At 51.4% G+C, this 12,200-nt stretch overlaps 1 protein-coding gene across 2 annotated transcripts; it reads right to left on the bottom strand.

Moving 5' to 3' along the window:
• Positions 1–386: 386 nt before the first annotated feature.
• DRC1 (dynein regulatory complex subunit 1) lies at positions 387–12,167 on the bottom strand. Of its 2 annotated transcripts, XM_085218226.1 has the most exons (17): positions 11,923–12,166; positions 11,220–11,313; positions 10,574–10,686; positions 9,355–9,538; positions 8,627–8,764; positions 7,892–7,978; positions 7,536–7,658; positions 4,945–5,084; positions 4,477–4,611; positions 4,117–4,346; positions 3,554–3,720; positions 3,249–3,338; positions 2,627–2,713; positions 1,806–1,996; positions 1,239–1,382; positions 758–860; positions 387–561 (listed from the first exon to the last, which is right to left on the bottom strand). In XM_085218226.1, the coding sequence occupies exons 1-17, from the start codon at positions 12,093–12,095 to the stop codon at positions 487–489; spliced, it is 2,274 nt and encodes a 757-aa protein (XP_085074352.1). In that variant the 5' UTR covers positions 12,096–12,166; the 3' UTR covers positions 387–486. The 2 variants fall into 2 exon arrangements, with proteins under 2 accessions (XP_085074352.1, XP_085074353.1); XM_085218227.1 differs by lacking the exon at positions 4,477–4,611 and having other exon boundaries at positions 11,923–12,167.
• Between the last annotated feature and the right edge of the window lie 33 nt (positions 12,168–12,200).

Here is a 12,200-nt window from a genome sequence, read left to right as displayed (position 1 = left end):
CCACCCTTCTCTAACACCAGAATGCTGAGGGCTGGTGGTTATGCTGACCTGGGTCCCTGCAACAACCTGTATGGTGATATAGAGAGGGGAATACAGCAGAGCTGATGCCACCGTGGGGCCAGCAGAGCCCCCAGGTCCTGCTGCCCTGCCCAGAAGCTGTGGCAGGGACAGTTCCAGCTTCTTCCCCTGGCCAGCGGGCAGGCAGTGGTGGTGAGACTCTGGCCAAAAGCATTGCTGAGAGCTCACAAAGTGGAAAGATGAGAGGGGTCCTGGCTCAGACGTGCTGCAGGCAATTCTTGGGTTTGGACACTGCCACATCCCTGCTGCTCCCTAGCATCTTCAGAGGCTTTAGAGTGCTACTTGGAGGCTCTACACACACTCCTGGCTCAAGTTTGGGAGAGGTTTATTAGGCCCTGACAGCAAGTCCTGGCTTCAGACACAGCTTCAACTTGTGGCAGAGAAAAGCTGAGCTCTGGATCCATGCATTCATTGAGGTTCTTCAGGACAAGGCAGGTTCAGGTCCATCTGATGCACAGGAGGAGGGTGCAGCATGCTATTTACCTGTGGTGAGAGGCACCCTGAGCCCAACAGTGACAGTATTTTGGTCTGTGGGCACACAGTGGGGACAGCTGGGAGCAACCTGGGGATGTGGCTCAGTGCTAACCCCCTCCTCCACTGGGATCACACTGCAGGTACTACATGCTTGGCCTAAGCACCTCTGTCCCCAGGCTGCAGGTCAGGGAGACACTGCACTCACCCCGGAGCTGATGAACTGCTCCAGCATCAGGCTTAGCTCAGAATTCTGCTGCTGTAGGACAGCTGCTTCAGCAAGCAGGTTGGCCCTCCGTGTGAGGATGTTGCTGTGTAAAGAGAGCAGAGAATTAACTTGGCCCCAGGAACAGGCAGGGAGCTGCCAGGAAGTCTCTGGGGTCTAAGACACCCTTGTGAAGTCCATCTGCAGGGATATGGGGACGTGGGCAACCTCCTGAGCACTGCTGTGAGTCACTCTGCTGGTCCCCAGCACAGACCCAGTGTCACTGTGGGCCCAGTGCATCTCAGTTACCTAGGGGACATCACAGAGGTCCCTGCTGAGCACCTGCCAATGTAAGCAGTGGTAGCAAGGCTGGCAGACCCCACTTCCAGCCAGTGTGAAGGGTCAGCCCGTGCCAGCCCTGCTGCAGTCCCCCCAGCCAAGACTTCAGCCTACCTTGTCCCCAGCATTACTGCCAGGTACTTACTAATATTCCTCCAGTGCCATTGCCAGAGCATCCCACAGCTTCAGTGTTGGCTCTGGGATAACGTGTGCTAAGGCTTCCCAGTACTCCCCATCTTTAGAGCTGTCCCGTACCTGTAGCACCTCCTTTGCAGAACTGTCCTCCTCCCTGAGAGACAGAGAACAAAGTCCTGGGGCTCAGCTCTTCCTGAAGAATAACCCCGTAGCTCTTAGCTGCAGAGAGCTGTCATCGTTGTCACACGAATGAACACAACCCTGAAATTAATGGAACCTGCCTTCCTCATGGCTTTGTTTCCCTCTCCAGGCTGCTGTACATCTCCTGCCTGGTTGTACCCAGCCAACCCTCGCTCCAGCAATGAGGCTTGAAGCTGCCATCAACCTCCTTCCCTGGTGGGACTGTCCCCACCCCACTGCAACCTCATGAGGCAGGCAGGAGTGGCTCTCAGAACAGACAGAGCAATACAATATCCCCCAGCCCTGCCCAGACACCCCCAAAGGTCCTTGTCCTGTTGCCTCAGCTCTGTCTGGTTCTCTCCTAACGACAGCAGTTCTGTTTTGCCCTTAGTCCCACCTCAGTTTGCGAAAATCCTGCACAAATGCTTTCAGGATCTTTAGGACGTCATCAGCATGGATGTACACAGACAGAAGGGAGCCCAGTGGTCTCTGAGAGGATTTGAGCTCATCACTCTGGGCACTGGATTCACCATCTGCTCTGTCCTCACCCAGATCTGTGATATCTTCTCCACCTGGGCTTCCCTGGCTCTGGAAGGAAGGTCAGCAAGCTGGGCATGGTGCCCTTCCACCAACTCCTCCTCCCCAAGAGCCACTTTCCTCCCAAGAGCTTCCAAGCACCTGCAGCCTCATCCTCTGGCAAATTTAGGCAGCTCAGACATGAATGGATATGCAAAAGGCCCTGTTCAGCCATGGCAGAAGATGACTGCAACCCATCAACCTGATTTTTACCAACGGACTGTGCTTGTAGCTACCATAAAATGGGTCAGGGATGCTCTCCAGCTTGGAGGTCAATTAGCACTGCTTTGCTATGTCCCTGGGTACATAATCACTAATACAAGGTACCTTGTTTAAATGCCCTGTTGAGATCAACCCAGCTCCACCTCCTCTAATTAAGGACCCCGTAGCCAAGGCCCTGTCCTGTCCCAAGCCCTTGCTGGGTTGGGGCTAGGCACTGACCTTGATTTCCCCACACCTAGCCTTGTGGGTTATGTCCTGAGGTGTTGGCCATAGAGCAGCCCTGACACTGTTCACAGGGTTATTTTAATGCCCCCTGCCCCATTTCTGCTTTCCCTTGGTGTTCAGGAGATATTCTGCTCCCCCTTCCACATGTGCCCTGCTCTGCTGGGCTCTCCCCACTGCTGTCCCTGGCAGTCCTACCTGGCTGAGAGCTCCTTCCTTGGCTTTGTACTTCAAGAAGAAATCCACCAGCTGGTACAGGTCATCCTCACTGTCAATCTCAAGGGCCTGGGGAGCAAAAGAATATGGTTAGCATCACTGAGACAACACAAGAGGGGGAGCTAAAAAAACAAATATTTTACAGGAGAAAAGGGTGCAGAACCTGAGCAGGAGTGAGTGGTAAGAAGTGGTCTGCATGTGACAGGTGGAGATATCTGTGGATGAGGGGCTTTGAGAACTGACCAGAGGACCATGCTTCATGCCCTCCCACAATGCTCCTCTCCCCTTTTGCCACAAAGTTCCACAGCTGGATCTTCCTCAGGCTTCTCAGTCCTATGCCACACAGACAGGTGGCAACAGCACTTCTCCTTGATGCCCATTCTTGGGTTTTGTACCCTCTCTATAAATCATAGCTTGTTCTTCTGGCCACCCTACACTCCTCAGGTTCTCCAGACCTTCCTGCTCTAGATTTTCCCACTTGGTTCCCATTTTCCAGGAGGAGAGAGGTCAAATACAGAGGCAGTTCCCCAGCAGTGGCCTGACCAGTTCAGAGCAAAGCCCCATGACTATCACCACACCCCTGATGGGCCAACAGACAACTCACCGAAAAGATGGAGTCAAGCCTCAAGAGGGTGCATTCATGCTTTCCCAGTGCACGCAGAGGCCTCAGCAGCTTTCTCTCAATGAGGAAACCCTTGGCAGACACAAAGAGAAAAGGGAGCACAGAAACAGTGAGCATCTCCATTCATGCCCAGAAGCCAGCACCCTGCAGCCAACCTGTGCCGTGCTGTGGCTGTGCCACCCTCTAAGGGCAGGCTGTGCGGGGAAGGTTGGCAGCAGCTGGGCAGCATGAGGATATTCCTCCTGTCTGCCTTTTTTGATCAAAACAGGTACTGCATCATCACGCACCGACTCATCGCTCACGAGCTCCAGGATCCTCTTGGCAGTCTTCTTGGAGATATTTTGCAGAGGTGTGGCTGTATCCCCAGCCTTTGCTGTGTTTTCTTTTTGGCCTTCCCCGCTGCCCACTTCTTCCTTCTCCTTCTCTTTCTTCTCCTGTGCCCCACTGGTGCTCTCTGAAACACAGAAAAAGGGTGAGAAAAAAGTCTTTACGCTTTGATTGTGCTCCCCAGGTCAGTACTAGTAACATCACTGCAGCAATCACCAGGGAAATCACAGTTATTCCCGGTGACCTGGAAATTATGCCAAAAAGACCAGGATGCAAGCTGGCTCTGGGTCAGCTCATCTGGACCTGGGAGCAATGGGCAGAACTCAGTGCAAAGATCCCCAGGTTGGCTTGGAATGAGCTAGCTCAGAGCTGGACACATGCCAGACCCTGACTGAACTCACAAAGTCAGTCAGATCCCTTTGCAATGGCAAAGACAGGAGAGACAGCGGGGGCTCTCATGGAGGAAGGTCAGAGTTACCCAGTGCCACAGGGGTGACGAGGGCACTGAGGCTGTGTGTCCCACCTGTCAGGACCTCTGCAGCCAGCTTGGTTGCCATCCTCTTTGCCTTGTAATGCCTGAAGGGGCCGATGTTGTTGAGGAACCAGTAATGAGGTTCTTCCCAGGGCAGCCCCAGTTGCTGGGTGTGAATGATGCGATCTGCATCGAGGGCTTTCCGCATTAACCCTTTGGCTTCCTCCTCGTTCATAAGCCAGACCTTCATGAACTTCTCAGCATCACTGGCTGCAAAGTGCCTGTGCAGAGAAAGAAAGCCCATGGAAGCAGGCTTTGTGGCCATAAATGAGTCAGCTCCCCTCCGTACCTCATTCAAATGCTCTGAAGCCTCATCACAGATGGATGTCCAGGCCTCCACACGCAGCCCACCTCATTCTCCTCTGCACCTCCTTGCACTGTCCCGTGATGCGCTCGCAGTCAGCTGCAAGACTCTGGTTTTCCTCTCTGAACTGCTTCTCTTGTTTGACCAGTTTTGTTCTCAGATTACTGAGCAAGCTGTGGAGCCTGAAGAGGGATAGCAAAGCTGGGGATTCCCAAAGAGGCACCTCTGGGCAAATCTCACATATATGAAGGCTTTGGGAGTTGGAGCTACCATCTGCTAGGGACTACTCAACACAGACCTGACTGAATCCCACCAAGTTGTCACAGTTTGGTTACTGCCAGCTTATTCAAACTGTTCTGGAGATGATGCTGCCCTGTTCTAAACCCCACTCCTGCCCAGGGATGGATTGGGTAAGAGCTCACTGTCCTGTGCTAGTGATGGTTTCCACAAAAACCATTCCAAGATGTTGGGAGATGGCAGCAGGCAGAGCCCTTCTTCCAGAGATGGTTTTTTACCGGTTGAGCTTCCTCTTCTGTTGTGATCTGATGATGGTGTTCTCCTCATCCTGCTTCTTAAGCACCTGAAGGTTGTATTCCAGCTTCTCCTGGTTCACCAAATAGACAGCTTTCATATGCTGGAGCTGCCTCTCCAGGTTCTGTCAATTCAGAAAACATGGACAGGAGCTGTGCTGTAAGTAAAGGACACAGAGAAGCCTGACCAGACTGATCCTGCACCTTCAAACTGAGCTTCTCAGGCACATTTCTCTGAGTTAACCCCTCCTGCCTGGCCCATGAGATGGAGATGTTGGTTGTCCATGAGCACATGTTGCAGGGCCATCTCTGGGGAAGGGAGAAAGGAATGAAGATGTACCTGACTTACACTCACTGGGGCACTTAGCTCTTGGTCTTCACTTTTAGCTCCTGGCTAAGTTCCTGTTTCAGGGACACCTCAGGACAGTGGTATCAATAATCAAGAAAACCAGTACTTCCAATTTCTCTTTTCTTATTCTCTCTTAACTGGAAGGGTAATGTCTGGGCTATAAAGAATTACACAAATGCAGTACTGAAGGGAACCACGAGGACATTTTGCTCACCCCTCCATCCCACAGAGGGAACAGCATCACCAAGACAGGCCCAGCAGATGTTGATTTTTGCTATTCCTAACACCCTGCATCGAAGCACAGCTGCTGTTGATAACCACTGAGCAAATCCTTGCACTTCTAGCTCTCTTGGCTTGAAATCTCAAACCTAAATCTAAATGCTAATTTAAATCTTCTCTATCCAAACTCAAAATTGTGACTTTCTCTTGCATCTAATGTGGACACAGAGAAGCCATTCTCCTCCTCTATCATACAAGACTGTGAGAATTTACAGATAGAGCTCCTCCCAAACAAAATCTCTTCAAACACCCCCAATCTCTCCACCTTTCATTACACGGCATTCATCTACTTGCTTTTTTCCAGGCTGTCTGTGTTATTCCCTGGTGTGTTGCCAAACCTGAATGAGGACATGTAGGTACAAAGTCGAGAGGAATAGTTCTCTCTCCTGCTTTATGTAGGACTCTTTTGAAACTACAGTTAAACAGAGCAGGTGCATTATCACAACAGCACCACAGTGCCATTTTTGAACCTTGATCTCCAGCGTGTTGCTATCTCTCTCCCCAGATGGCTCAGACCCATTTGTGAACATTATGCAGTCTGTATCAGCCCCTCAGTTATCAGTATGAAGTTGAAGAAGTCACAGAATCTGGACTGTCCCCTTGGACTTGCTCTTTCAAGTGGACAGGGACAGCAATGCTTTACCTACTGTTGTGAAAACCACAGGTTTGTGTTGCAAAACCTTCCAGACATTGCTCCTAGCTTGTATTTCCCCAGGCCTCCTAGGAAAACATCATGTGGGACTGTCCTAGTTTTGGCTGAGACAGAGTGAATTTTCTTTGTAGTGTGTGGCATGGTGCCGTGTTATGGATTTAGGAGGAAAAGAATTCTGATAACACACATCTGGTTGTTGTTGCAGAGCAGTGCTTACACAGAGCCAAGGACTTTTCTGTTTCTCATTGCTGCCCACATGGCCAGTGAGGAGAGTAGGAGCTCACAAGGAGCTGGAAGGGAACAGAACCAGGACAATTGACTAAAATCATCAGAGGGATATCCCATACCAGACAGCATCATGCTCAGTAATAAAAGTAGAGGGGATAAGGGAGTAGTGAGCAACTGCATTGTGTATCATTTGCTTTGTATACTCTTTATTATTATTTTTTTCCTTTCCTTTTCTGTTCTATTAAACTGTTTTTATGCCAACCATGAGTTTTGCCTTTTTCTGATTCTTTCCCCCACCCCACCAAGGGTGAGTGAGTGAACAGATGTGTGATGCTGAGCTGCCTGCTGGGTTAAGCCACAATAAGCAATGAGCCTCACTAAAGTCAAATGCAAGTCTATTTCTACTATGCAGCGTGGGAAACAACATGTGACAACAAGCAGGGAAGGTATCAGCTGTGGTTGTGTCCTCTGCTGAGCCAAGGAGGCTGAAGTGGACTTTCCTGGATGCATTCAAGACCAGGCTGGATGTGGCTCTGGGCAGCCTGGTCTGGTGGTTGGCTAGCCTGCACATAGCAGGGGGCCTGAAACTAGATGATCATTGTGGTCCTTTTCAACCCAGGCCATTCTATGATTCTATGACTTTATGGGCATTAGAGAAATCATGAATCTAGGGCTAAATGTCAGAGACAAAAACTCAAACCTCCTAGGCCATGGACTCTGACAAGGGAGGCAGTTAGTTTGATCTGAAATAATCTGATGTCAAAACATTGATACTATTTGATTCTCCTATCAAACATCACCTCTGAAGAAGCAAAATCCTCAACATTCCCAGTTGCTTCATACATCCTAGAGCTGCTACAGACCACTTAGAAGCCAAGGGCACATTGATACTGTGCTGTGGATCCCATTGAGAGGAGAGACAAAAAGCTCCATCATGCTGTTGGCATGGAGCTGGACTGTGCATGCTGAAGAGCTGAGGTGATCTGATACCAGATGCAGCTTTCACACAATCCACCTGCCCTCCAGAGCACTGAACAATCAAATGGCACACACCGGCCCTTTCTGTACCTGCACATCACTCTCCAGCTGAATCTTCATGCTGTTATACTCCTCCTCATCCTGCATTCGCAGCTGATTCAGCTGTTTCTCAAACTCTTCCACCTTTTTCACACGGGCATGCAGGTATTCCAGCTAAGTGCAAAAGAAGAATATCATCCATCAGTGGTGACAGCTTCCTCCCATGATCACAGCTCCCTCAGCCAGCACTAAGCGAGGTCATGCATGGATAATTCCCTGGCAGAGCAGGCTGAAAAACCTGCCCCTCTGTCCACCATGCACCTGAGCAAGCAGCTGCCATCATGCACACTTGTCTTCCAAGGCAGCACCAGTCCTAGCAGAGTTTATAAATCTCATGGGGACTTTACCTCTTTTGTGTTGAGGGTTTGGATGGCCTCCTCCCATTTCTTCCTGTTGCTGTCCAGCAGCTCTCGCCGTTCGAGCTCAAAAGCTTTCTGCCAAGGAGACAGAGCCTTTTAGCATCACGTTGGCACCTCAGTTTGCCAGCCTCATTCTAGTCCACATCAGGAGAGGACTGACAGCTGCTCCTGTCTGATGAACACACACACACACACAGGCCCGATGTCACCTCTTGCTGGCAGAGATCTGACACTGTGAGCCCACTGGGACTGCTGTCAGCCACCCAGACCCACGAGGGATGCTTTTGGTGGCAGCTCTGTAAATTCACTGGAAATCATTGTCTGATGTTGAGACCTTGCTCAGCAACACATACAAGCTTGATCTGTGACTTTCCATGCTCTGCAGAAGGTAAGACTTATGACCAACAAGGCTCCTTCTTGGCTTTTAGCAAGACAGATAACCAGCATGAAGCAGCAATAGCTTTTAAATGTTACCACACTACTTTGTGCTGAACCAAAGTCATTCACAGCATTGTATAAAGCAGTTCCTCAGCACCCAGCATGATTCTTTGCTCTTATTTGGACAGATTTGAGCTTCATTCATCAAGACATCAGCTCTCTGCTCTGGACAGTAGTCAACCCAGCCAGTGGAAAGAAGCTGAGGACTTCTGGCCACAGATATGGAGAAGGGAACAAGAGCAGTCTTTCTCCCTGAACTCTCCCTCCACTGAATGAACTGGCTACCTCAATCTGATGGACGTTGTGACGGTAAGTTTTCAACATCATCCTGATCTGCTCCTCCATTCTCTCCAAAAGCAGATGGATGTCATCTGATTGCTTCTTAATGGTTTGCACGTATTGCTCATCTTTGTTTTTCAGCTCCTGGAGGAGGACAGCAGATGCTGAAATCAGAGAGAATATTTTACTAGGGGATAACAGAGAACGTAGGACCCAGATGCTGCCTTTTCCAAAGGAGAAGAGGTGACAAGGACAAAAGGCCATGAGGGATTTAGGAGGAGAGACAGATCACTACCAAGGTCACAGCTGGTGAGAAGATGGAGTGGGAGATGACACACCTGCAGCCAGGCCACTCCTGCTCCTGAGGACTAAGGAACCTGCTGTGAGGAGAACTCACTTTCCTCTAGGAAAACAATCCCTTTCTCAACCACTTTATATTATACTACTGTGAAATCTGGGATCTGCCAGTTTGACACACTGCTACTGGTGTGTCCTGTGTACATCTGTCCCTGTACACCAAGCACTACCAAGGCACTGGATCTCAGTGTCGACACTGCATCATTTGCATTGCAACTCCTGGCACATTTATCCTGGACCAACTGACACTGCATGCATCCCAGCCATGTGCTGGGGCCTTGGAGAGCCAGAGGGATGGCTGTTGCTTTAGAACAGCATCCTCCAGAGCTTGAAAATTTCAGTCCTCCCTGGTTAGCCCTGCATGGTCCCCACGCTACCTGCTGCAGTTCACCAATGAGCTTGTTCTTCTCCTCTAGAAGCTGCGTGCACAGCTGCTGCTGTTGGTTCAGCAGCTGCCACAGCTCCTGAGGGATTGTCATCTCTTTGGCCGAGGCCCACTTCGAGGTGATCTCCTCAAACTTGTCAGTGCTGGACCTGGCTTCATTCTCCAGCTTCTCCACCCTGTGGGCAGTAGAAGAAGACAAAACCAGGGCAGGGCAGCACCAGAAAAAATTCTGAGCAAGGAACTGATGTCTTGCTCCAGCCAGCCTCCCACAAACTGCTCCTACAGTGCCCTCCAAAGGCAACTAAGAGAAAGGACCCGGTGTTTCTAAGCTGATCTCTGCAGACAAGGCTGAAACAGCCAGCCCCTTGGAGATCCCTCTGGTGAAGCAGCACAGGTCAGCCAAGGCAGCCACAGAGCAATTGGAGAATAACTGAGGCTGGAAGAGCCTCAGGAGCAGAGCAGGCTGTGCGAGGCCTCAGTTAGGCAAGTGCTGAGTATCTCTAAGGAGGAAGCTCCCTAGATCACCATGGGCCCCTGAGCTAGCATTTGACCACCCTCTCCATGAAGACATATATATCCACTTCCTCAAATTAGCACAGCCTCACATTTTTCCCAGTCCTCATACACAACAGCCTGGTGTGGCTGGTCTTGCACATACTCATGCTACAGCTAATAACTACACTCACTGCTAAAAACAGAGGGCAATTTCTGGAAACAGATCGTTTACCAAGTCACATCTAAGCACTGGTTGACATGTTCTCCAACAGTGTCACCTCCGGTCTCAGGAGAGCTGCTTGGCCAGTCAGAAGTGAGCTGTATGAGCAAGGAGACCACAAGTATGTGGTACAGCCTTCTAGGCAGAAGCTGAGAACCAGCTGTATTTCTCCCAGGCTGGAGACAAAACTGTGATGGGTCTGGAGAAGACAGGTAACCAGAGTGCCTGCAGTACAGCAGTACCACCTGAGGTACCAGCCTTGGCATGCCACACTCTGTAAACATTTATCTGTGGCAGGCAGGACCTGGGAGCTCTTGTGTGCCTAAATGTTCCTTTGGAAATTAATTACAGTGCAATCCTAACTTTTAAGTGTATGTGGATGATCAGAGTTATGATGCTTTGCATGTAATGCAGTCATCTTGGGAAGTGCTCAGAGAGCTGCACAATCATCCGTCACTCCTTCCCAGCAGAGCAAACCCACACCACAGCCTCTTACCTCCGTAGCTTCAGCTCTGCCTGTTCTGCTCTCCTCTGTGTTTCTCTCAAGTCAGCAGCTACCTGCATATCTGTCACCATTCGTGTGCCTTCAAAGAGCAGCTTGGCCAGCTTCTGTGAAGGAGGTGGTACACATACCTGACTTCAGCTCTGGAGGGAGGGATACTGGAGCTGCTCTCATTATGCTGTCAAGGCTCCAGATCTTATCCCCACACTGAGAAATCTGTGTAGATCCATAAACTCCATCTTCTCATTCTATGGCAAGGTTCAACAACCACTGGAAAGACCTCAGTGCACCCACTGAGGGACCTCCTTCACTTGGAGAGCCCTGAAGGTCAACAGCGCCAAGAGGAACTGGCCCATGCTCAGTGCACATTTCTGTTTTGCTTCCTCTGTATTTGGACAGTGAGATTTGAGTCTGGATGGACAGCTCCAGTTCGCAAATCCTTCCAATCCATGGGCATTTTACTACAGGGAAATAAATCTTGTCTTCAGTGTGTGGCCCATGAATCCCCTCCCACTTGGTCCTACAGAGCTTCTGCCACTATTCCTCTCTCATAAAGGCTACTGGGTGAACTGAGCACTGCATGAAGCCAAGTGCCTACAGGTTAGGGATCCAAGAGGACCTTCCTGTCTTGCTGTCATACCTGCCGGCTCTCCTCCACCTGCTTGTGGCTGCTTCTCTCCTCTTCCTCCTCCTGAGCCTCCTCCTTTGGCTCCTCATTTTCTCCAAGGGCTTTCCTGAGCAGAAAAGGGAAAAATCTTTTACACACTATCTTCCTAATGTTGAGAGATCATCTTGCAAGGCTTGCGACTCCATCCCAGCACAGACAGCACAATTCAACAGGCTCACCGTGCCCCCAAAAGTGCAGAAAAGAGGCAGCAAAGGGTGGACCAACCTCCGTGGTCCTGGGCCCACAGCTCGTGTGGGGCAGGGGATGCTGTGAGAACGCAGGGGATGCAGGTGGTCCCTGAGCTTGTGCTGCTGCTGGAAGTGCTGGAGTCAGGGAGCGGGTATCAGTTTGGGGTGAACTGGTACTGCTCTGAGGCTGTGTGCACCAATCCTTGGGCCCGTTTGGGGAAGAGGAGGTCATCAGGATGGTGGATTCCAGGGGGAAGGCACTGCTTTGGTGCTGGTTGGGGGCTGCCAGCTGGGATGGGGGACAGGCCTGGTCTGTCGGGGTGTGGAGGAGGGCAGACCCGGCATACTTCAGGAGAAGAGGCCTGGGCCGGACAAAGGCAGCAAAGGCCGGGAGGGGAGGGCAAAAGGCTCGTGACCAGCAGCGCTCGGGGTGCGGTACTGCCGTGAGGCAGAAGGACAGGCCGCGGGACGGCCGCCCCGCTTCTCACCGGCGCTGGGCATCGAGCCGGGCGGCGATGCGGCGGCGGCGAGCGGCGATCCGCTCCTCGGGGCCCGGCTCGGCCGGATCCGGCTCCGGCTCCGGCTCCGGTTGTGGCTCACGGTTCAGGCTCGGCTCCCGCCACCGCGGCCTCGCCGACTCCTCGCCCGCTCCGCGGCTCATGAGAAAACGCGTTGTCTGGCAACGCACCTATCGCGCACGCGCAGTGGCACGGCGCCGCCGCTGAGGCGTCGCGCTGTCGCCTAGCAACAAGGATGCGGCGCATGC

This window comes from Meleagris gallopavo, chromosome 2, assembly GCF_905368555.1.
Source record: "Meleagris gallopavo chromosome 2, MGAL_WU_HG_1.1, whole genome shotgun sequence".
In the NCBI taxonomy this organism is placed as follows: Eukaryota; Metazoa; Chordata; class Aves; order Galliformes; family Phasianidae; genus Meleagris; species Meleagris gallopavo.
This window is presented reverse-complemented; position numbering and strand designations above follow the sequence as displayed.